The sequence below is a fragment of the Aplysia californica genome, unplaced genomic scaffold, assembly GCF_000002075.1.
Source record: "Aplysia californica isolate F4 #8 unplaced genomic scaffold, AplCal3.0 scaffold00174, whole genome shotgun sequence".
Classification (NCBI taxonomy): Eukaryota; Metazoa; Mollusca; class Gastropoda; order Aplysiida; family Aplysiidae; genus Aplysia; species Aplysia californica.
Genome location: NW_004797444.1, coordinates 926238 through 952361, shown reverse-complemented (window position 1 = coordinate 952361; position 26124 = coordinate 926238). Strand labels below are relative to the sequence as shown.

The 26124-nt window shown below is 39.4% G+C and overlaps 1 protein-coding gene across 1 annotated transcript; it reads left to right on the top strand.

Annotated features, from left to right (window-relative positions):
* Window positions 1–940: 940 nt before the first annotated feature.
* LOC101856178 (M-phase phosphoprotein 8) lies at window positions 941–26045 on the top strand. The gene is made up of 14 exons (XM_005098172.3): window positions 941–1732; window positions 4306–4452; window positions 5383–6241; window positions 6809–8026; window positions 12365–12429; window positions 12904–12952; window positions 13407–13547; window positions 13928–14025; window positions 14933–15028; window positions 15418–15572; window positions 16002–16153; window positions 18963–19090; window positions 20414–20500; window positions 21433–26045. The coding sequence occupies exons 1-14, from the start codon at window positions 1400–1402 to the stop codon at window positions 21475–21477; spliced, it is 3573 nt and encodes a 1190-aa protein (XP_005098229.2). The 5' UTR covers window positions 941–1399; the 3' UTR covers window positions 21478–26045.
* The last annotated feature ends 79 nt before the right edge of the window (window positions 26046–26124 follow it).

Below are 26124 nucleotides of genomic sequence, written 5' to 3'. Positions count from 1 at the left end.
TGTGTGTGTGTGTGTGTGTGTGTGTGTGTGTGTGTGTGTGTGTGTGTGTGTTTATCGACATGGAAGACTGGGTTAGTGTCAGCTTTGGTAAATGGTTATGTCCAGAACTATTTAAACGTTACGTTGGGCTTGGTATGCAGTAAGTCAATGGGAATGGTGTGATGGAGGCCATTTAATCCTAACGTAGTTCGGGTGCTGTTTCGTTCATGAACACTGACGTAGCCAAGCGGGCGAACGAACATCCACGATTCGGAATTCTAGCAGTTTTCTTTTCTTCCTCTCTCCCTCTCTTTTTTAGCCTCTGGTCTTATAGCATTTTACCGGAAAAGCACACATTCTCAGGGAGAGGAGGGGGATGGTGGCTCTGCTACAAAACAGATGTTGGCTCAGAGGCATGCATTCCGTAAATAGACAAAATGGTATTTCAACGAAACCATAAACATAAACAAATAATATTTCTCGTGGCCGGAATCGATTTTTGACCCAGTTCGGGTCAAATACGGTCAGCTGGCAGCTATGGGCCGACCTGACTTGAGTAACCTGTGGCGTAATCTTGACCCAGTGACCTTAAAAAAATTCTATTTTTGTTCGCAGTATTCCTGCGCTATTCCATGGACGGGTCAATTTAACCCTCAAGAAGTTTTCAGACTGGTATGATAATGATTAGTTCCATTTTGCAAATAAATCAAAATTTATTTGTTTTGAACATTTAGGATGGAACGCAAAGCAAGAAAAGAATGAATTCAAGTTTTCACAAACTGACTCTATCGGCACACCAAGACGCCTATCTCACAACCCTGAATTTTATCGTGGATTTAGTCTTCATAACAAAACCTATACAGACACCCGAAAGGTCTGTTCTCCGCTAGTCTACGTTGTTTTTTCGTTTTTTAATTTTAAAAAAGCCAGGCCTGGTCTATACCTTAAGAAATTTCAGGGCTACCTCAAAATCTATCAAAACCGCGATTTGCTCGTCTGTGCTCCTCTCTTTCTAGGGCTGGGATTCTGCTCACTGTTTGTTGTGCCGCTTGCCGCGTGTTCTGCTCACATTATGCAAATCGTTGTTCATTATGTCGCGACGTGTCTTTTCTCGCAGGCTATTGGATGGTATTTTCGATCAGTGCTCTTTCTTTGTATGTTTGTTCAGACTAGACATAAGAGTAAGAAATACTGTACGCAATACCCGACCTTTATGTTCATTTACATGCTAAGACCGGAGATCCATTCACTTGGGACTAGATTTATAGTTGCGAGTTCAGTTAGTTGACCGCATTTCAGTCCCGAGTTGTGATGGCCCTTGGTAAAGGGCGAATTATGTTTAGTAATCGTCTATGCCAGGTAGAAGAACTCGTATTTCCTTTAGCTCTTTGATAAATCTGCTAAAATATTATTTCTGTACATGAAACATCTCTATTACTCCATCAAACTGAAAATCCTTTTGCTATTACTTCCTCAGTTAGTGGAACCTGCCTCCCCTATTGGGCGATCTGATTTTAATGACAACACGGCGGAAGCGGACGACGATATCGAGGTGTTAGAAGGCCCTGAGGTTGAAATAGGTTCATACGAAGCCAGCGACGACGAAAAGTTGGACGACATGGATGATTCTAGCGATGTCAACGATTCCGCACAGATTCCTGATCCATTACAGTTCAGTCTTTTCAACGAAGGAAGTGATATCTTCGAAGTTGAGAAAATAATTGCTGGACCCCTTCGGAGGAGGGAGCACCTCGTAAGTTCAGTAACCTCTCGGTTAAATTTGGCCTTTTCAACTCGTTCGGATGCAGAATTAGGTCTGCTGTCTGAGGTCTGCGTTTCAAGTTTTACCCGGCGAGAGCTAAGGTCTCGCACGTAGACCACTGCATTTAGCCTAACTTTTACGTTTTATGGTTCTCAAAATGTGCAAGGTTTCTGCAGACACGGACAGTGTTTGATACTCGGATTGTTAGTTGCTGGCTCGCTAGTCTCGCATTGTCAGGGACTAGAATCTAGATCTAGATCTAGAGTCTAGATCTGCAATCTAGACTCTGCGTTTGTTGGTGCAATTTTCCCTTTCCCTTTTTTGTCCTTTTCAAGCTAGAAAGTCTTTTAATCATGTTAGAATTAAAATGGTAACTAGAGTCTAGATGTAGATGTAGATCTAGATTCTAGATCTAGATATCTAGATCTACTGATTTGTGCATCAGAGAGGTCAGAGAAGCAACTGCCAACAACTAGAAAAGCTAAGAATTGAGAGTTTATGGATCTGGTCTGTCATGCTAATTCAGCCAGTTGATAAAAACTTGGCCTAGGCTAGGCCTTTGCTTTTGATTTAGTTATTATAACCTTGTTAAACATGAAGAGAGTAGACTCTAGATTATCTAGATCTAATCTAGATCTAGGACTACACTGACAGTTAATTTGATTTTTTTTTTAACGGAGTGTCTACGTACTCGGTAACTGGGCACCTAGTGTAGCCTCAGTGTCTATGAACACAGTAACCGACAACCAGGCACGTAGTCTCAGTGTCATGTACATGGTAACCGGGCAGGTTGCCTCAATATCTACGTACACTGTAACCGGGCATGTAGTCTCAGTGTCATGTGCACGGTAACCGGGCATGTAGCCTCAATATCTACGTACACGGTAACCGGCCACGTAGTCTCTGTGTCATGTACACGATAACCAGGCGTGCAGCCTCAATATCTATGTATACGGTAACCGGCAACCGGGCACGTAGTCTCAGTGTCACATACACGGTAACCGGGCAGCTCAAAACTCCCAAGTTCAGTTTTTGTCATCCGGTGTAGCCTTCATCCCCACCCCTCCCCCTATTGTACCTTTAAAAAAATCAATAATCCCCCATTCCGGAACCCTGTACTTCGCAACACACAGGCTTTGAATGAACTTTGGTGACCCCCAAGCGGTACTCAAAATGTGATGCGCACGCACAATGGGTTGAGATTGTTACCAGCACCATTTTAGCTCAAAAGCAGTTTCGACAAAAATAATTTGTCTAGCTTGGTTTCAATTTATATTCTTTTCATATATATGTATATATATATATATATATATATAAATATATATATATATATATATATATGTGTGTGTGTAAAATTATAAATGTTTGCAACCTATTATTACCCCGTTGTTTTTGCAGCAGTATGATATAAATGAAGATGTAGATTTGCTTTGAAGTACTGGCCTACAGGAGTCTTAGTTTTTATAAAAGCTAATGATGGTACTGACGGTACTGTGTGGAGATTTCTATTTTTTCATCTGGGTTACAATAGTCCTCATTAAAACTGCTCCTTGGTGATGGTTATCATCATGCTGACTCGTACTCATAAAAACAAGAACTAAACTTTGCTATTGCCAATTTCTTAAATTGAGAGTACTTGATTTGCTTTGCCATGTTTTATTTGGTCACTTTCAGGACTGTATTTTTGTATCATGTATTTATAAAAATATCTTTGAGTAATAATAGTTTCTGAGAATAGCTCATATTGGCAAACATTCTGTCTCCCGTATTGTACTATATTTGTGGGTGGTTGGCGGGTGCTCTCTTGTGGTTTGTTCTTTCCTATCGAACATCTCGTCTTTATCTCCCCTCTTTCTTTTTTGTGTTTGTTACTCTCTTGTAACACCTCTAATCTTCGGCACTTATATGACCTTATTGTGTTGCAAGTGCCATAAAATACTTACTAAAACAAACACACTATATTCATGTTATATATGAGCCATGGTGGTGAAATCAGACGCTGGTCATAATAACAAAATCGGAGAAACAGGCTTTTTTCCCTCAGTTTGGCAATTTTTATTGAATTTTTCTTTTTTGTGAAATCCCTTTCATGTCCATACAAGAACACATTTCAATGTGAATTTTACTGAAAAAAAAGTTGATTAAAGGCGCAAAATATGTCATTTTTCAGTTTTCTATCATGACTCTTTACTTTAGGTATTGGACTTACCAAACTTTGGCAGCCATTTTCTCACTTATTTCACACTGAAACCAGGCAACCTCACCTTCCATTGCAAATATCTTGACTTCTATTCAAGTTACATGCATATTTTTAAATTGAAAGCAAAATAAATGAATGTAAGTTTTCAGATGATACCAATAACTCCTCATGCCCAAAAATTGACAGTGCCTGATTCCACCGCGTCGTGAAACGTATACCTTGATAGGCTTGAGCTCTTTTCAGTGAGGAAAAATATCTATTTAAATGTTTCAACTTGTAAAAATTTGGTTGTATGCTTTTTGGGTGCTTATTTTTATTTATGTTGTTCCCATTTATGGGTTACCTTTTTTGATCCTCTTTTTAGGGTAAAGTATGCTACAAAGTGAGATGGAAAGGCTATGGACCTGAGGCAGACACATGGCAACCCAAAGCAGACCTGGTGTATGTTCAGGACATGATCGAGGAATACAGGAAGGAGAAAAGCCAACAGTCAAAGCTTAAGAAGAGAAAGGTAAAGTAGCTCAGAAAACTCGGATGTTTCATGGAGGGGAGGGTTGGGGTGTAAATTTGCAATGCTTTGCAAAATAGATATATCAAATTCTCATCTTTTCCAGTCTCGCTTCTCTAAATCTTTAGTTAAATTCATGGTTCTTGTATTAAATATTTAGATCTTTTATTTACAGTAATTTTAGTTTTAGAGTAAGTCATCATGCACCTTATGTTACTGCCGCCTAGCACATATGATCACTGTGTGGGACAATAATGAAATACATTGGAGGGGGTAACAAGCGACCACTATGAAACAGAGTTGAATAGAGGGGTGGGGCTAAGGGTAAGGGTTAGGTCTCTTCTTAATTGTAATATTTGTTGGTGTATGCGCTTGTTACGGAAGTCCTGCCCAGTGGAGCTTTGTTTTCTTGTTATTTACAGCCTTTGAAAAAAAAGTTTGTACAAAAGAAGCAGTGCTTTAGGGACATTTTGAGTTTTTTACCATTGCTGGGCTTATTATTTTTATAATCATGTAAGGACTGTGAACTGGCGTCTGTGGTGTAGCGGTTAAACACTTCGTTGGCGCACGCAGGATTCCAGAGTGGGGAGAATTTTTATAGAATTATATATATTCCTGGTCTTTGTTTGGGGATGTTGTTCCCCTCTTTGTGTGTGTTGGCTCCGCCTGCTTCTTTAATGATCTAAATTGTGTTGATAGGGGCGTAAAAAACATATTTTTTTGCTTAAAGAGAGTGTGTGAATGAAAAAAATCCCTTCTGTAATTGTAGACTTGATAGTGTTTGTCATTGAATTACTTCTTTTAATATTTTTAAGGTACTAATGACTAGAAAATTTGAAAAAGAATCTCGAGACAAGGTAGTACAAAAGTATATTTGTATTTTCTATGCAGTCACACCTGCTGATCAATGTGGATGTCTTTTAATTTTTTCAGACTTCACCTGCCACCAATTCTAAGGAGAATGGGTTAGAGGTAGAAGCTAAGAGGATGAACATGGCATCTAAACTTCCAAGTCAGGATTCTGATGATTCGGACAGTGAGAGATCATGGCACCCAGACTATGGATACATGAAGGATACATTCTGGAAGGATTTGGAGTTGGGCCGTCACACAAACAACACAGAATTTTTTGAAGGTGACATGTACTCTAAAGTGAAAGGTTCGCGACGAGCCGCTCATGCTGAAGCTGTAGCAAACATCCAAAAGCAGCAGCAGCAGCAGCAGCAGCAAGCCCAGGCCAAAACCAGTACCCCCACAAGTCGTCCAAAAATATCCGCATCAAAGTCGTCGGGAAAAACACACGTACAGCGTGGAATGTCCAAGTCTCCCAGATATTCATCATCATCGTCTTCCAAATCCCCTTCACTTTCTCCCAAAGCTGGGAAGGCCACAGCGCCAAAAAGCAGGAAACGTTCCAGTAATCCTTTTAGTGCCCGTGGCTATATGTCTTCTAAACGAAGTCGGCGGTCCAAGGAAGTTAAGGGTTCCCCTGGTAGTACTTCAGAAGGGAAACGATCTAGTGTTACCTCAGAGACTGTGGGCATTGTGACAATGTCTGATGCTGGGCGAGATGTGCTAAAAATGAACACAAGCAGTGAAGATTCTTCTGACTTGGCCCAAGTTGAGGACGACGTAAATGAAGTTTTCAGAAAGCCAGAGGGTGTGAAGACAACAGTGTCATCAGAGACAATGCTGGCGACCTCATCAGAAACCACATCAGCTGTTGCGATTGGTAATTTGGAATTGGAAGAGGATGTAATCAAACCTGAGGCCCTGTTCAGTCTTGAAACAGGTGAGTCTATAAAAATAATTTTTTTTTTTAAAAACTTTCTTAGGTATAAAGAGGTGTATAATTGTATATTTAGATCCAGGTTGACACGCCCAGGTATTGGTTGTATGATGTTTCCTTTTAATCAAATAGTTTTGTAATATGTGATGTGTGTAAATATTTTGTCCGGAGGGGAAATATTAGTCCAATGTCCAATGAAAGCAAAACAGAGAAGAGGAGGATCAGCAAAGAATTATAACTAATACTACTCCCTTCAAGCACCAGATCATTCTATATATTTTATGTGGTTGGTTTAGCCATGACAAAGAACTAGTAAGTAAAATGTCTTTACTTGTTTGAAGTGTACAAATATAAAGTATTAAAATCCTGTTCTTGATTTTGAAAAGAATTTATTGGGGAATGTTTTATTTTTTAAAGTTCTTATTTAATTCTTTCTCTCTCTCTCTCTCTCTCTCTCTCTCTCTCTCTCTCTCTCTCTCTCTCTCTCTCTCTCTCTCCCTCTCTCCCTCTCTCCCTCCGTCCCTCCCTCCTTTTAACGTTTCAAAATCAAATATCCTTTTTCTTTTTCAGATAATGTTTTCCAGCCTCCTGTTTCTAATAGTGAGGATAGAACTGAGATTGCCTGTCGGAGCCGAGATACTTCCCAAGCTTCAAGAAGTTTAACAGTTGGGGCGTCTTCAGGCCAGTCTTTCAACAGTAGTATCCCTGACTCGACATCGGATAATAACAGTGATATTCAGAAGTCCACTCTCAATGCCCGGGCTGAGACAAGTGCCTCTGTTGAGAGCACCCATAAGGACGTTTGTTTGTGGGGTGGTGCATGCAACAGGTCGGACTGTAGAGCCAACCGAAGATGGAATAATAAAAATGGTTCAGGCGATGAGGACAAAGATAAGAACAATGAGAATACTTCCAGCCCAATTGCTCACCCCAGTTCTTCTCAGCCATCCACGACATCGTCTGGAGAATCAGCTTCATCGTCCCACTCCTCCTCATCCTTGGAGACTGAGTCTCCACAAAAGCCTCGCCACAGAGAGTCAGGTTCCTCGATTACAAGCTCGCCTCAATTTTCACCTTCCCCGGTAAAGAGGTCTAGTTCATCGTGTACATCGGCCGACTCTCCCTCCTATCGTGTGGTTGGAGAACAGCAACAGAGCCTTCTCTCCTCAAGGTCCTACAGCTCAGACTCCAGCTTCGACGAAAGTGTAGGCCCCGCTCTGAGCCGGGATGTTGTAAGTAATTCATTTGGTCGCATGGACGCTCTTGCTGAGCGAATGCACATGGACACTCTGGCCAGTTCCTCTCTCACAAGGGGTTCTTCCCTTTCAAATGTGAATAGCAGTGTGGCTACCTCTGAAAGGAGTAGTGCGTCACATGGAAGTGCTGGGACGAGGCGAGCAGCTGATACTGGTGAACGCCCTGGATTATTTAGCAATTCTTTCAGCTTTCTTACTCGGGGCCATAGTACCGGTCTGGATACTGAACTACTTACTTCCTCGGATATTCTTTCTCATCACAGCTCACCTGGGAAAGAGAATACAGCGAACATTGATAGAAATCAGTCTTCGTCTAGTATGTGTGTCCACAGTGCCAGAGTGGAAAGACCAATGGAAATTTCTAACATGGATACTGTTTCCTCGTCATCCTCTGTCTTCTCCCAACCACCCCCAGGTATTGGTATTAGTCGAGCCCGTGCACAGGATAGTCAAGATAGTTGGTCATCTCGTAAGAGAACTGGAGATGGATCACAGCCTTTGGAAAAAATCCCCTCACCTAATTCCAGGAGAGGTATGTAAATTCTTGATTTGGTAATGCAAAATAATCTCTGTATCACTTATCCATCCATATGATTAAAAATTTCAAACTGTTCTAAAATATGGAACTCTGGATGGATAATAATGTAACAACAATAACATAAAATATGGAGCTAACTTTTTATATATCCGTAAAGAGTGATATCACTAGAGTAGTCCCCGACCAGAAATCTCATTTGTAAATATGCAAGCATACACACTGGCTGTAAATGCCTCTATTGACATTGACCTCTATGAGAATTAGTCGCCTGAGGCTTTTATTTTCTAGTCTTTGTAATGAACATATTCGGAACATTTTTTCTGGCTTTTTGCAGTAGTGTCACTTACACTTATAAATGCTACATTGCTGACATTAACTAACTTAACAATCATTGTCAAAAACACTGAAGGTTACAAAAGTGGTGTAGAAGGTGGTTTGCAGTTTTATTACCTCACAGTCACAAATTCAAGCAAGTTTTGCGGAACACATTTTGTATAGATTTGTCAGTCACATACGACTCAGTTCTCAGGTGTTTAAATTCATGTGGACCATTTTCATTTCTTAAATTATATTAGTATTTCTAACAAAAGCAACATTGAAACAGCACTGTACCATCTCCACACAGTTTTTGACACTCATCCTGGAAAAGCACAGAGTAGTATGATTTTCACTGACTCACTATCAGTCTTGCAAGTGACAGAAAATGACCATCATGTAAACGAAGATTTTACACACATACTTTTTTTTGCTCCCATCATCTGATGACATTCTGTGGCATCAACCTAGTAATGCAGTGGGTCCCTGGACACTCAAACATACCTGGTAATGACAGAGCAGACACGCTTGCCAAACGGAGATCTAGACAGGATAGGAACAACCCAACATTCCAACTTCATACAAAACTTCAAAACAAATTATTAAAAGAAACAACAAACAGGATTGGATGAACAGATGGGCCCTGGAGATATATATATATATCTCTCCAGGATTTTATATATATATAAAACTTTCACTCGAACAGAATAATCCAGAATTTCCCCCAATGTGTCCCTTGTGTGACTATACAAATGAGATTGGATCATCACCTGCTCCACTGCACAGCCCAAAATGACATCAGACAGAGCTACCCTTCTCCCTCTGAGACCTAACATTGACAACACACTGTATGGAACTTAACGGCAACTGCAGCAAACTTGCACTTATCACTACATACTAGTATCATACTTATACTACATGGCATTGGTTGGGCAGACGGGTAAGAGTCCAGCTGTTGCTGGATCAGTAACAACAACAACAACAAAAGAAAAGATACAATCTCTCGCCAGCGTTCCCCCACAAATGATGTTAATAAAAGTCACCCTGAGTGCATGGCCCCTTGCTGCATGCATGGGTGGATGTGTTTTCAGTGTGTGATTAGGTAATTGATGTGGTTGTCAATGAAAATGAATGTGTATGCATTCGCACAGCTTAGCCATCATTTTATAAGTCCCTATATGGATTGTTCAGTGTTATTTTATTTTTGCTCACATCTCATGCTTGAGGTGTTGCATAGCCCTTTCCTTGTTCATTTTTATCTGTTTTACACAATATATTGATTTTATTTATACCCATCGCAAATTAAGTTTTTAAAACATTTGAAGGTTGTTTTTTTATTCGAGCTATTCTATACTTGCTTAGCATTATATTATAATTGTGTAGTAATTTCTCCACTTTACACCAATCCGCCTGAGGTTAAGAAAATCTGAGGCGTTAAAGGGGGGCATTTCCCCCTGTTTATACTCGCAATTTTTGGTTTTGCTATTAGGTTTGAGATTAAAGAGATGAAATTATTGATTTGTCACAGTTTTAGTGGCCAAATGTGTGATTTGTAGCAAAAAAGTACGGCCATTGACCCCCAAAAGCTGTGTGCATCCCACTGCAGAAGAGTGATAATTAAAATTTAACAAATGTTCTTACACCGGAAGGAACTGATCGGATTAATGCATTTTCACCTCCTCAACGGTTTAGAGTTAATTGGGCTCTGACTCTGTTATTGGTAAATCATTTCCACATGGTATGTATACAATTCTGAAAATGTTTCTTGCTGGAGCTTGTTTAACCTTATTCGTATGTCGTGTTATTCTGTCGTATCCATACGACGTGGGGAACTCGGTGCCACCACTTTTCAAAGAGGAAATTTACTCGTTAATCCGATCCATATGCTTTGCATAGCAGTCTGTCAAAATGATTTTTATAAGAAATACTGAGTGTCAAAGAGATCTTCACACTAGTAAGTATTCTCTAAAATGTGAAGAATACAACCCCGGGGGTACAAAATGACCCAAGGGCGTACTGATAGGGTTAAGAAATAAAATGGGAAAGGTGTTGCAGTACAGCAGTGCTGAAAAAAATTGTGCATCTTCTTTTAGATAGGCTTAATGCTGTGTGTGCTTAATTCGGAGGAGTGGTTGGTAAACACATTTCCGATTTTGTTTTTACCTCGAAATTAGCTCATAGACTTAATAATATGTTGTACTTTTGCGTTTGTGTCAGTACCTGTTACTTTCATTTGATAACTTTTACTTTACTGTTGAAATAATTTAAGGCAGAAAGCTTTGACTTTCCTGTGCTGGTTGCTAGGTCCTAATTGATCTATCTCTATATCTAGAGTCTATATATCTAGTTTCTAATTCTTGTCTAGATCTAGATATATCTAGATCTAGATCTAGATTCAAGATCTATCTCCACCAGTATACAGAAATACAGATGAATATTATATATAGATTTGGACAGAAAAAATATACATGTAACTGCCAGAATGAATACACATCACGTAATAATATTTGTGCGAACAGTTTCGAATTTTTATTTTTTAGCATGAAAAGTGAAGATTCTAGCACGTTAACTTGATCGTACCGGTCCGGCCGGTCAGTAAGATAGATCTAGCCTCAGGTGGTTTGAGTTCATTTTCTGTGTGGTGGCGGGCGGGTGGCGGTCAGTTGTTGACAGCTTCTCAAGTTGTGTCTGTTGTCCATCGCGTCCTTTCAATTCTTCATCACAGATTGTGATCAACAACTACCTCTGATGAGCTTTAAAATGCGGTCACATGGTACATCTCTAGATCTAGATCTAGAATCTATTTTCTCATGCTGTTCAAAGTTTTTCAAATAAGTTTTTCGTTATTTCTTTTTTGGTTTGGTTTGGCAGTTTGGCCTTTATGATCTCTCCTGTGGGCCCTCTAGATCTAGCTAGAGTCGAGAGCAAGAAGCAGAACATCTAGATCTAGACGTCTCTAGAGTCTAGAGTCTAGATTTCTAGATCTAGATCTAGAAATCTAGATATAGATGTATTCTAGACTCTAGAATCTAGATCTCTAGACAGTCTAGATCTAGAAGTCTAGAGTAGATAGAGATTTTTATAGATCCAGAGAATCTTTCATCTTTGACTTTGGTAGAGTGCCAGGCGTGGTCTCACAGAGGCACACTTGGGCAACTTGGATGGTGGTCCTGACTTTTGTGTAGGCTGTAGGCCTACTGAAATATCGATACTGATTTAAATAGTCGGTATCAATTTTTTTATGTTTTATTTGGTTGGTAAATTTTTACTTTCACTCCCGCACACAGATGCAGTTTCAAGGGTCAAACTGCAGTACTGTTTGCTGCAGATCACACATAGCCATTAAAACTGTCGCAAATCAATTATTTTCATGACAATTTCAAATCTAACTGTAAAATATCACATTATGGATAAAAACAGGGGGGCATGCCCCCCTGTAACACCCCAGATCCCCCCTGTAACCCCCCAGATTTTCTTTTACCTCAGGGGGGCAGGCCCCCCTGAAACCCCCTGATTGAGAGCATCCGAGTAAAGGGATGAATGGAAAACCATGATCGCCGATGTCTGTCACAGATCTGGCACTGGATGATGATGAGTATGGTGGAGAGCAGGAGTGTCGAACTCAATCGCTCATGGGGGCCAAATTCAAACTAAATCTACTTTTAAGATTGCAGGCCAAACTGAACTAAACATAGAACTATATGTCATAGTCATTGGAATAAAACAGACAGATCATATGGTTAAAATGTGAAACAAAACAAGACGTACCAATTTTCACTCTAACATATATGTATGCCAATTTGTCAGAGCTGGATTTTTGGCACCTTTTATAAATTTTCTTGGTAACGCGTTTGTTAATGTTTTGGGTAATGTTCTACTTATGGTTCTCTCTAAATTCTCCGAGGGGCAGGATATAATTGTGTATCCCAAGATGGATTGTAGTCCATTGGTCTTGAGTTTGACACCTGTTGTATTGGATGTGCGTTTAAATCTCCCTTTTTTTATGTGTTTCTGCAGGAGCTGACTTAGATAGGAGGATCAGCACACTGACCTGCGATGAACTTGAGGACTTTCCAGAACAGGTGAGGAAAAGTCAGGTGTACTTCATCATTGGTTCTAAATCCCTGTCAACACGTTAAGGCTATTTGATATATATATATGTTTTTGTGGAAATCCGAATTTGTAGTCTTTTTCTCCAGTAAAACTGAGCTAAGTGGGTGGAGAACTCTGATGACTGACTGAACTACTTCTTGTCAAAGAATGCTTGCATGGGGATTCAAAACAAGGTTGTCTATGTCGTAGTCACACTTACTACTAATGAGGTATACCTTGCCTTGTTTAAATTTCTTTGTTTCTTTTAGTCTATTACTCGGAGGGTTTTTGTCCCTTTTTTTGTTTTTGGGTGATCACTGGCTTTGTCAATTTACTTTCTTTTTTGTCTCGTCAATACAGTTTTGCTTACGTTTGATTCAGTTGTATTTTTATGCTGTTCCTTTAGCCTGGCTCTTTTCCATGTATTCCATAATATAATGCTCTTCTTTTCTTTTTTCTTTCAGGGTGATGATTGTTATGGTAGTAACAAAGTAACAGGCTTTGTAACAAATGGTAAGTGCAGATGAGCTTTTTCTGTTATTTCTGGAACTGGTACTACAATCTTAAATTATGTGCATTTCTCTTCTCTTTTTTTTGCAGGTTGTTTTTCTTAAACACATTTTTAAAGAATCTCTGTGGATAAAGCTTTTCTGTTTTTAACATTTAAAAAAATGAAAAATCAGAAAAATGTAATTGTACTTTTGAAAAATTCTTAGTCTTCTTAATGAAACTGCTCACAGAACAGCGCTTTCCGCGTGACAATTTCAGCGTTGTTAAAGTTAAAGTGGGCAAGAAAACTATGGGGACTGGGTTTAGAACCACGCTTCAACCAGTGGAAGTTTCTCGATAGAGTTGTTCTGGGGGGTGGAGGTGCATGGCTAAGTAATGACTGTCAGTGGGTTGGCTTGTTTATTCTCTTGAAATCAAATAAAAACTTCACTGAATCGTTGTGTTTTTTTGCTCACAGCCGACCTTCTTCAAGCTGTGAACCTTGGCAAAGCTGAAGTGGTAAAACGAGCTATTCAACATTTGGCCAGTGGTCATAGGCTTGATTTTGAGCAGCCTGATAACAACGGTGTGACATTGCTCATGAAAGCTGTGCAGAAAGGTATGCGAGTCTGTTTTAAAAAAAAATTATTAATGACCAGATATATTGTGTTAAGTTTAACATCGTTGGAAGTGCTCATTTTCGTTGGATTTTTACTTGTTTTTAATCATTTTTCATTTTGAGATTTGGTGTTGATGTTGTCATTATTTGAAGTGATTTTAGTCTTTGCACTTAAGAACATTAGATGTTTGTACTTGTACAGTAGTTTGTTTTAGTCAAATTTTGGGGTTTTATTATTAGTGTGTCCCCATATCATTGTCTTATCTACATTGTTTTATTGTGCAGAAGATTTTAAATTCAGACATGCATTTTTTTTTCATCAAGCAGATTTATGTACCATGTCTTTTTAAAGATGTGCTATCTTTATATTCTGTTTTCAGGCAATTTAGCAGTTGTGGAGATGTTACTAGAAAATGGAGCTAATGTAAATGCCCAGCAAGTCAGTGGGATGACTGCCCTAATGATGGCAGCAGAACAGGTGATGAATGTTGCTCATGCACGTTGCCACTGATGAGTTTTGGGACTTAAATCTCTATTGTGTTGCAAGTGCAGTAAAACTCTTACTAAGCTAAACTAAACTTAACTTTGATCTCTCAGTCTCTCAATTTGTTCCTTTCGCTTTCCATATGTAGCATTTTTTAATATTCATCTTTTTTCTTCTTTATGTCGTGGAACATTTTTATGTTCATCACCTTTGGATAGTCAGAACGCAGCCTGGCCTGATACGACTCTTTTAAGTCGCTGTGTATCGCTTATAAACAAACAAGGAATGACAATAACAGTGATTAGCTCACTGAGATGATTGATTATTGAGTGAAAAAATAGTGGAAGTTTAAATGTTTAAGACAGTTGCTGTTAATTTGAGCTGAAAATTCGAGCTGAAAAGTAAAAGTGTAGAAAATGTTTCCCCGTGAATATTTTTTTATCAGAGAGATATTTTGTGTTAGTTGTGTAGCTTTGATAACATCACTGTTCATTTAAAAAAAGTGTATTAAGGTGAAGATCTCCAGATGGTCAAGTGAAGCAGATTTTTGCTGTATAATTGATTTCTATGCGCACCATCTTCAGAGTGGTTTTTCTTTTGCTGGGTTTGAAATGGCATTTTCACAGGGATTATGAAAATGAATTGTATTTTTGAAAACACAATGAAAAAGTTGTGATCTGCTCTAAGTTAAAAGAAAAATACTAGGTGTTATATGACTGGGGATTTATTAATATCAGGACGAAATGGACTTGATGTAAGAAAATTGTGATGAGTTTAAAAAAGCAATACCCTGGTGTTGATTTCTTTTTTCTTTCAAAAGATTATACACTTGTGGGCTTTTTCCATATCTTGTAATGAGTGAGATGTGGTCTTTACGTATAGGTTTGTGTGTACTCAACAGAATGGCGTGTGCTTGGTGACTCTGCTCTTGAAGCATGGTGCCAACAGCAGCTTGTATACTGTGGGCTCTGACTGTGCAGAGACGGCCCTCATGAAGGTTAGTACAGCCCCTCTTCTTCCATTTTTTTTCCTTTATTTTTCTTGTATGACTTGTAAATTTATGTAATTGCTACCTGATTTGATACTTGGGAAAGGTTTAATCCAGTTTTCAGTCTGTTTTTTTGTTTTTTTTTCATCAGTGGGTTTGTGCATTTTCCCACTGAAGCCTTCTTACAGTCATTTTTGGGAAAACAGCACCATGAGGAGGTCTTGGTTTTTCTTTTACTGTGTTTCCAGTTTTGATAGGCCTTTAACAAAAAAAATCACATTCTGAAGTTATCTTTTCTCCCCTGCATTTTGCACATTTCATTGTTTTTGAAGATTTTATTATTTAGCTACGGCCAAATATGAAACATTTGTAAGATCATTCTTTTAATCTTTTTCCAGGCTATTAAACGTCAGCACAGAGAAGTTGTCAACTTAATGCTGCGAGTTGGTGTGAACATCTCAGCTCCATCCTGTAACAGTATATCAGCTCTGCAGTTAGCCATTGAGAGGAGAAACCCACAGATCGAGGGGCTTGTGCGGGCACACACAGACAGGTATGATCCTATTGTGGTGATTAGTGGTGTTACAAACATAACGCGAAAGTTTAGTGTGGAAATTCTATTTTGATCAGTAACATTTCTCACATGTGAATGGACGCTGGGGTTGGTTCTCGAGCAGGAGGCTCACCCCAGCTAAAAAACAACAACCAGACAGCTGCCTCGTAGGGACTAGTTATGCTATTAAAGTTATCTTTTCTCTCATGCAGCCTACCCCATGTTGTTCTTTTCCATTCTGCTGTTGTCCATATTTGGGTTTAAGTGACATGTAGGCCTTTTTTGTGCCAACCCCCTGATGACTAGTACTCAACAGCATATATTAAATTAAGAATAATGGACTGCTTGCATGTTTGCAAGGTGACTAATTTGGGTGGGTAGCCCTGTTAAACAAATACAATTACTCAAACAAGCCAACATTGTTCACAGGCTCACGGCTGCGTTTGAGAGCCGAGTGCTGTCCACGTTGGAGGACACAGCCCAGCTGATGGAGCAGCTGTTTCCCCTCCAGTGCTTCCCACTGCGAGAGGCTCAGGAGTTTGTCGTGAAATTCAACAGTAATATCCAGCCTGTGCCTTCTGGTGAGTTTTTTTCCCCCTTTTGAACCATAGATGGAGTTATAGTTTACTTGGGTACAGTGCATTAGGCAGTTAAATGTATATTGTTATTTGGATGTGCCAGGTCTATGTATGCAGATTACAATCTCTTTTTTTATTCTCTGAAATTTCATGACAGACAGTTGGGGAGGGGGTTGGAAGTGCTACTTATTTAACTTTTCCCAGTAATCTCTTAAAAGCAGAGTGGTTGTTTTGAATTTGAAAACTTATTGCATTATCAATTCACATAGCTGCCAAGTAGTACGTAAAAAACGTATTTAGTACGATTTTTGGGGTTTGAGTACGGAAATCCGTTTTGGCATTGGAAAATACGTTTTCAACTTTTCCCCCCTCTTAGTTTCAATACAAACTGGCTTCAAGCAAGAAAAATTAGAACATTTATGACCGGATAGGCGAAGTACAGGAGTCAACAAGACGACGAGAGTAGTGTCCCTGCAATTAAACTGGAAGTCGACCTCCTTCCGCGAGCTGTGCCCCTTCTGTATTTCTTTGTTATTAATGTTATTGAGCATGCGCTATTAAAGCGGGAAGTAACCTACGCAGACCTGCCACTCATCCCAATTAAATTTTTTTCCCCCCAAAAACTAAAGCATCCCGATTTTCCCGATTTCGATCGCCAGTATTCTGATTTTTTTTTTTGTCGTTGCGTCTGTTGCGTCCGATTCTTAGAAAAAATATATAAAAAGTTCTGCAATCTCTTTTGCTTGGAAGCACCAATTGGACTTCTTATCGGCTGGAACTTGGAACGCTATTTTCTAAAGCATCTAGATCTATGCCGAATCTATTAGTTGACTCACGCTCGTTATTTCTACTAAAATCGACGTAGTCGTAGTAGTATCAATTTTGAATTCCCACTTAAATACGCTCAAGATCTACTTTCGCTGACCTCGTACGTGTGGTGAGTAGCGCGTGCGTTGGGGACCGTCGGTTGTCGGGGTCAACAAAGTTCATTCACACCGGTCGCAATGATCGAGGTGTTTTCCGGGACTTAACCAGTGTGGACGACCGGGGGGGGGGGGTATTGTTTTGACACTTGGGCTTAAAGTGCGTGCCGTGATACATGTAGAATCTACTAATTGAGGGGAAAGGAATAAGAAAAATAATAAATGAACAACCTTGGCGCGATCTTTTTTCAGGAGGGGGGGGGGGTACCTTGAGTGTATATGCGATGGAAGTCTAACGTTGTTACTGTATGAAAAAGCGGACTTTTTCCCTGGATAATACGAGTTATGTGTCAGCTATTTTCAAGACTATGAGAGTTTCAGCTTTAGTGCTACCTGCGTTCCCCCAGTCTATCAAACTCCGATTCGAGTAACATATAATAATGCTGTCTTTCAGTTTTCAAAAAGCTTTGTCTTGCATACTCGCCTCATAAAGAACCGGGACCACCCCACCCCCTTTTTCCCAGTGCCCCTTATGACTGATTTGCCGTTGATCCGGATTTTTTTCACTAGATCTAGACTCTAGATCCTGATTTTTTTACTCTAAAATCCTGATTTTTAGATTTCATAGAGTGGCAGGTCTGCCTACCAGCTTTCTTTGTTTCTCATTCATTCACTTCGGGTCACGGGTCATCGTGTGTGTGTTGCGGGCAGCCTTAGTGATGATTGCATGCAGGAGCTAAAACTATGTCTTTGATCACGGACACGCGTTGTGCTTTCAAGTGATGGATGCGTTTTTAAAACCAACCAGTTCTAAGGCAAAACCTCGCGAACACACCTTCTGTGCCAAGTATTCAGAGGAATTCAACTTCATCACTACATCGAAATTATCAAACAAACATGCTTTGTACAAACAAGGTGCGCCGACGTCCTCAATGACAATGGTACGTCAAGTGGTGTTAACATAGGAGAACTTGTATCGACAGAATTAGAAACCTTAGGTGTTCCTTTTATGCACTGCATCTCTCTGAGTTCAGACAATGCTTCAGTGATGATAGGACAAAACAATGGAGTTATAACAAAGCTTAGGGAATCCCAGCCAGACATCTTTGCCATTGGATGCCCCTGCCATCTTATCAATCTGGCTGCACAGCATGCCTGTGTCTGTGGTGTGCTTATCATTTGAGTACAAGTTGTCTTTTGGTATCTTTTTGAAGTAAGAACTGGTCTCTTTCGCCGACTGCGCGTTGAAAATCTGTTTTTTAATTTTGAAAACTTGGCAGCTATGAATTCAGGATTGTTAGATGGTGTATTAATCCTTTGAGCCCTTACCACCGGTACACCTATGGTGCGTAAAACTGCCCATATGCCTAGTCACCGGTACACAGATGGTGCGTAAAACTGCCCATATGCCTAGCCACCGCACCGGTACACCGGTGAGCGAGACCCCATCCCCAAACCGGCCCGTCTGAGAAAAAACTCAACAGAAAACAGCGTTCACTACACATTTTATTGATTATTTTGAAGATCTTTCTGAATTAGATGCTGGTTATAACAAGGACTACCCTGAGTCGAGTGGGATATGAAATGTGATTCTGACAATCACATGAATGTTGGTGATATATCGCCCAGGAGCTCAGGCAGAGGGGCACGGTAGCCTCAGGAAATCAGGTCTCAAAGGGTGAAGCCTTTCGAGTTTCCTTTCTCTATTTGAAGAAAAGTCACATGCATCTGCAGCCATATTGGAAAATCGTAGAATTGTTTTTAAAGTGTTTTTTTTTTTCCCAAGCTTGACTTTACAGTAATAGTTCCTTTACTCATATTCGTCCCTTGGTTTTTTGTTGGTTTTTTTAACAAATGGTTTTTGTTAAAATATTTTTTGTCCCTGACAGGTGAAGGTTTCCTGTTGTTCATTGCACATACAAAAATCAATGACAAAGGAGTGAGGTGTCGCTTCCATGGCAGCTGCCCAATTGCCTCGGTTAGCTTGAATGGTGTTGTACAGTCTCCCCTGACAAAGGTAATTATACTGTTTATATATATACTTCTGGTTCACTCAAGGAACCTCTGATGTGGTCTGTCCTTATCTTATATTTTATAATTGTGATTCTGACTCTACTCAAACATAATACATTTTTCTTGTGAAAATTCAACAGTTTTGTCATTTCAATGTGAGGCCTTTTGTTACAGTTTTTCAATGTTATTTTGCGGTGAGTACATTGTTTTAGAGGGTGCGGTGGCAGCGGTTAATGGGCTCGTCTCTGAAGCGGAAAGTCTGGGTTCGAGCCTCGGATTGGACACGCATTTCCCTGCTCACCCAGCAGTAATGGGTACCTGACTTCGAGTTGGGGAAGTAAAGGTGGCGTGGAAAGGAACTGGCCACCCTACCACAATATGCCGAAGGCCTAGGAAGTTGTCTCACTAACAAGGCAATCACCAATGTCCAGATCGGATGCCGGAACAACTTTTTACATTGTTTTATGTTATTCTGTCCTGTCTACCCTCAAGAATTTTGATATGGAGTCTGAGTAGGACATATTGAGCACCTTGTGGGGTGTGGTCTTTCTTTTCTGTATCCGTGTCAAAAGGTCAGAGCAGTCCATTGTCTAGCAGTTGGGTTAAATGTGAGGGTCAGAAATTCGAGGTAAGCTAAGTCTTAAATTGCCTTTACTCTACTGCATAGTATTTGTTTAGTTATGTGTCTGACTGGATTGGTTGCTCCAGTTGTGTGGGTGATAGATAGATGGATGGTCGATCTTGCTTTTTTTTTCTTCTTTTCTTCTAGTCTTAGGCAAGTAGACAATGTCATTATGATTATGGTTTTAAAAAAAAGAAATGCATAAAAAAAACCCCACAGGTTGGGAAGTGGCTGTCTGTTCCTGTCTTGGACAGGTGGCCATTAGGGCAGATTTGACTGTATACGGTGGAACTGGAATTCAAGGAAAGAAGACAGGGATTCCCTGGGGGTTTTTTAGTCACTAAAATTAATAGGCGCTGTGTTTTAGGCATGGAAAGTCGACAAATAAAGTTACAGATACATCACAATCATATCCACCTTCCTTTCCCCTGGCTACTGAACAATGAAAGGCTAGCCTAGGCATCTAGATCTACATAAGAATTGCGTGCTGGTTTGTGGGAACAAACGCTGCTGAATGCTAAGCCCAACATGGTTGCATAACTTGTTGCTCACATTGCTATAATGAACACATGGATTCAACAAAAATGAAGGTCAGGCCCGACTGCTTCATTATATCCGAGTTTCCTGTATTATGTGTGTGTGGATGTCTGCTGTCCTCCACAGCTGAACAAGGGCGTCAGGTTTTCTGTTCTTGTGTGTTCACAGGAAGTAAACTTTGTGACTTCATGTCATCCCATTGTGTCTGGCTGTAACACTCTGGTTATAACAAAGTTACCTGAATATACTTCAAAGGTAAGTGGTTGTACCAGTTCTGTGGTACCTTACATACCCTGATAGCCCACATTTTATAAGAGCTAAGAAAAAATAATTAAAAGCAAAGAGAGGAATAATAAAACATTACAATTGCTTTTGTCTTGAGGGTCATCAGGATGGAATATATATTTTTTAAATGAATGCTGAAATAACCTCTTCGCTACTATGCCTATAGTATTTACGGGTCTGAATCGTATGGCGCTGTGCCTACCGCCCGTAGAATTTACGGTACTGTGACAGAGGTTATTTTAATGCCAATTATTAGAGGAGTTATTGCTAATATCTTGTATTTATTATTGAGGCACATTCACTTTATGTTTACCTCCTTTTTCCCCCCATTTGAAAGCGTCAGATTCAGATTTTAGCTCAAAGAGAAGTTTAGATCTAGATATACACATCTGCCGCACAAATATGATTTACTGGCTGTAAACACAGATGGGCTTACATGTATACATATAAATGGATTGTACGAGCGTTGTATAATTAAGGAAAAGCCTCTTGTCACCTACTCTTTACCTGCAAGCATTCACACAACATGTTTTCCCTTTTTTGGGGGGGATATAAGTTTATCTAATTATCTTTTCTCGAATGTGTGTTGTTTATGTTATTTTTGGCATCATGTTACTAACCCCAACTTTTCTCCATCTATCTCTCTTTGAAATCCCCCCAAAATCATATCAATAGAAATGTGGTTCAATGTAGAATGTACCTACAGAAATTCATGAGGATACTTTCATAAATAAAAAGTTATGAGAAGTAGATTGAGCATCCTTGGTTCACGAGATTTCCCCCGGTGCAGGGGTCTATTTACCTGCGGCATTGAAGGGATTGAAGAACCTACTCTCACTTTTGTCTCCTAGGACATTGGTAAACTCTAGTGTATCCTTTGCTTTCATTTCTTTCCACGCCAGGCTAAGCTTCTTGTATGTGCGTACAGAGCAAAGCTGATATGTTGAAGTCGGTACCGCTGTCACACCCACATGCTCCAAGTGATGACCAGATCGGAATTGTAAGTGTGAAAGCGAAAAGAAAAAACACAAACATCTGTCTCTGCACAAATACTTTGCTATTGCTATTGATGAAGAGAATTCGTCTTCTGGGTTGAATGCGAAAGTGTGAATGGTGGACTTATTTCATACAGAGTGTTGGGTGCTTTGTTGTTGAGCTGATTTAAATATGTTAGATAATGTATACTTATTTATATAGTATGTAATATTGGTGTAGATCCATGTGTAACCAAAACTGGATTAACTTTCACAGTGCTGAATTGCCTGCTGTCTGCATCTTTCATTTGAAGCACTATACTTATGTATGCCTCCATTTCCTCCAAACACAGCACTCTATAAATGCCAGAACATGGCACACATACACCAAAAAACATAAGATGAGCACCCCACATATATAACAGAACACAGCATGGGCACACTACATGTATATACCAGATTGGTAATGAAATGGTGTCCAGTACCTAGCTCAATGTACATTTCAAGACAGAAGTAATTTATATCTATACGTAAATTTATATTTTATATTTATTCTCTCTTGTTGATTGTACATATTATAATATTCATTGGTATATTTGTCAAGATAGCACCTTGCTAATACTTACTAGACTAGTGGTCTGGTATGTTATATATGTTATGTACTTGAAGATGATCATGTGACATGTGTGTGCAGCTTAATAGTAGAGCTGATATAATGTACGGTCTGCTTAAAGACAAGGGAGTGAAACTATAGTGTATGGCAGTTGGCTGCTGCTACTGCTGCGCTGGTCCCATCAATAATAATGTTGTTTGTCCCCCTCATGTTTGGTATTGTACGTAAGTTATGAAGCTGTGAGGAGAAATATTCTGGGGCACCACTTTCAGTTCACATCTTTAACATTAGAAAATTGTAAGAAGTTTTGATTTTTTTCCCTCTTGCTATTGGCAGTCTTTGTCCTTCTCTGTGCATGTACAACAGGACGTTGAGAATATTGCGGAATGTTAAAGACTGTTGAGTGTAACAATAAATTGTAAAGTACATATAGCCTACTTTTGAACTGGGACTTGTGCTATAATATAAATGCAATCTGTTATTATGTGATGACGTTTTCATTGCTGGACCTGCAGTACAACCTTTACTAAATAGCAGGAGTTTTCCCAGAGCACATTTGACCGGCTATTCTCTAAACGTTTTGTGTGACTGAAGGTCCCCCCCCCCCCCGGATATTTGTACATAATGATTATTAATACATGCTTGATGGCACGTGTGAGTGAAGCAAGTTTTGTGGTGATATAATGACTGTGGTGAAATCCATGTTGAAGGTAGTGGAGATGGTGCAAGGTTGGAGGGTTATCCCGGTTGTCTGTACTGTATTAGATGCTAGAGTCTGTGATCTTTCAACTACGTCAGGTGTGGCAGTTTTGTTGCGTATGCTTTTCGTCTCCTGAGAGATTGTCATGAGTCGAAGTTCGGGCAAGCCTGGGGTTGCTTAGGCTCTCCACTCCCCTCTGTCAATTTATAATTAGTTTGTTTGGATTGGAACACCTACAGATGGCACAGATTTAGTATTTGGTAGTCCAATATTTCTTGTCAAATGTGAACAGGGTTCAATTCACCAATTCATGTTTGAAGCACCTTCATTTCCCTGTGAATGATTTCAATGCTGAGACTATTTGTACCTCACTGTTTTGTTGTGCATCAAAACAGTTTGCTGGTTCACTTTTGCATACCTCAGATTTTTTTTATATTGTAATATAATGTTTTTTTCCCAGTAAACTTTATAGACTTGAGCGACCCAGGGAGAGTGTATGAAAAGTCAGGGGACAAGGTCTGTTGAATGAGTTTATTTATTAGCGCGGGCTTGTTTCCTTCTGAGAGAATTAGGGGTGGATCGTCGGCCTTCTTTCGAGCCTCTCAAGTTTGTAATTTTAGAAAGTAGAACCACTATTGTTCTGTCTGTCAGATGGGTTGCTATTTAGATGTCTAGTGGAATTTTGCTATGTGGGAGGGTTGTGTGTGAATCTCTTTGGTCCTTGAAATCTATTTCTGTTAAATAAACTGAGCTCTGATAAGTTGATTTTGGTTGAAGAACATGGTGAATTGTATCATGAGGTAATAAAGAATGAGTGTTTGATTCCTCTTTTCCTAAATCTGTTTGAGCTCAGAGTGAAATGTTGTCGCTTTGGCTGCATACAAAAGTTGTGGAAGAGAAGTAGTGACAGATATGGTACAGTCCTTATCGTTTTGTTTGTCAGATGCAGAAGTGAGTTTCTTGAGGAAGAGTGTAGATCATTTTTCTCCACTTTGCATTTGTGCTGCTTGTGTCGGTAAGCTTTTTGTACAAAGCACACTTTCTTTCTAAATATATCTGGTAAAGGAACAAAGGTTAGTGAACATCCATAATTATGTGAGCCTATGAAAATTTTGATTGTTTGAGTGAGATGTGTGTTTATGTGTGAATGCAGGGAACTCCCTTATCTTTTTAGTATACATGTTATTTGTGATATTTGATAACTGACCTCTTGACCTGTGCTGACCAAGTGAACCGTATTCTTTCTGCTTCTTATGTGATGTTGTTGCCCCATACTACTGCCATTGTATGTTTTGTTGTTGGTAGTTTATTTATATGACGGTAGTCCCGATGCGTGTTGTTACATGCAGCATGTGGCTGTGTTGATGTGATGTGTTTTTCTGGTGTTGTCATTATGGTCCTGACCCTCTACAGCCAGTAATTGTACATGTTTTGTTTTGTTGTGTACACTGCCAAACTTTGTGTATTGCAAGATGGTTCATCCCTAGAAATGGCATTCTCTGCGATGAACACTCTGTAGTAAAGAGGACACAAATCATCTCTGATGAACACTCTTTGTTGCATTTCTCCAATTTAAATTATATTAATTTAGTAGACATCTTTTCTCTTTCTTGATGTCACCTCCTAAAAGCAGTGTAGTACACCCGCAATATTAAGATCTCGTCACCAATGTCCTTAGGGTGGGGGGTTGCGACCTATCTTAGATAGGGGAGGGAACCATCTTGTTTTAGTTTTACAGTTTGTGGTAGCAATCAAGCAGTTGAGTGCAGATTTTTCTTGAGTCTCATTTGCTTGAATGTAGCCTTCTGAGTGGCTGCACGACAAAGGGGTCCCTTTTTGTTTATTCTTATATATCAATGTCAAAGGCATTACTCTAAATTTGAAGGCATTTAAATTTTGCTGTGTTTTTTTGTTTTTTTGTTTTTTCCATTGCATTGGGGACAGGTCCATTTTAGGGGGCCAAATCAGCTTTCAAAAAAAATATTGGAGGAGTATTGAGTGTATATTTTGGTAAATCCTTGTGGATGCAACATAGACGTTGCAGTCTCAGGGTTTAGGGTTGTTTTTTTTCCCAACTATTTAGGACACTGCTTTTGTGAAAGTGAATGCAAATAGTTTTCTTACTAAGATGTAAGACTTTAAGATGTTTAAAAAGGTGTCAAAACCAGATCAGCGGTTGTCTATAACTATAAGTATATTTAGTGCCAGCAAGGACACAACTGGTTTTGTGTGGGAAGAGAGGAAAATTTGCTCTTCTCACACAGTGCAAGTCTCGGGGGCTTTCCTTACTCTTTGGTCCTATGGTGCCCACCATAGATCAGTAGAGACTTGGAAATTTGTCTTGTTTCTTTCGTTTGTTCATGTTCTGATTTTCAGCTCTTGATAACTTTGTAGCACACGAGTTTGCTATGGTCTTTGCATTATTTAAATTCCTTTACTTTACAGAGTGTTGCTTCAACATTTTTGGGGGGTATTATAGAGCCTTGTGTTTGGTTTTTGAATTAACCTTTTCTTGGTTAAAGATGGGGAGTTCTCTTTTATTCTTTCAACGTTAAGGGAGTTACTTTTATGGGTTTGTTTTGCACGTGGGTCTATATTTTTTTTTCTTTTGAGGCTGAGGTTTTGTGCTTGTATTTTTAACATTGTCATGAAGAAAATTTTTTGTGGGTGGGCAAATTCTCTGTTTAGGAAATGTATTGGTGGCTGTTATGGCAAATGAAAATGCTGAATGTTTTATGTATATTGCTGTTGTGGGTATTTGTTGTGACAAAACAATGGATCTTTCATTTCATCTTATTTATCTCTGAGATGGTGCATGTTGGATAATGCTTATTTAGTTGATCATACTCCTGTCATAGCAGAAGAGTCAGATCGCCGATGAATCGAAAGAATCATCTTCTGTTATGACAGTTGTGAGGTTGAGGTACACCAATTCAAAAGGTCATTGCTGAACCTTGTTGTACATAAAATTATTATGTTAGTCTGTACCTTCATGTCTGTGTGGTAAACAAGATTGCCCTTCCAGCTGTGGTTTCTGTTGATCTCGTGTAGCCATTTTAGACATGAATAACATGGTGTAGGAGTGTATGCCATTACAGAGATGCCATTTAATTATTGATGTTTGCACGCACTTACATGTATTTGTGAACACATTTTTGGTTTTTGATTCATCTTTGTTTTTTCCCCCCCACAACCCCTTCTTGTTTTGCCATTAATTTGATCGATGTATCATTAATCTGTTTAGTTTCTCGTTACTAGGAGAAAGACAGAAGCTTTTGTTACTAGTACTACTTATCTCTTCCCATCA

What these genes read in the sequence shown, in the direction of transcription:
- LOC101856178 (XM_005098172.3), top strand. Translation starts at nt 1,400, where the DNA reads ATGAAACATCTCTATTACTCCATCAAACTGAAAATCCTTTTGCTATTA. An exon ending in CATGAAAGCTGTGCAGAAAG is followed by an intron (nt 13,548 to 13,927) that starts GTATGCGAGTCT and finishes TTCTGTTTTCAG; the next exon opens with GCAATTTAGCAGTTGTGGAG. An exon ending in CAGAGACGGCCCTCATGAAG is followed by an intron (nt 15,029 to 15,417) that starts GTTAGTACAGCC and finishes ATCTTTTTCCAG; the next exon opens with GCTATTAAACGTCAGCACAG.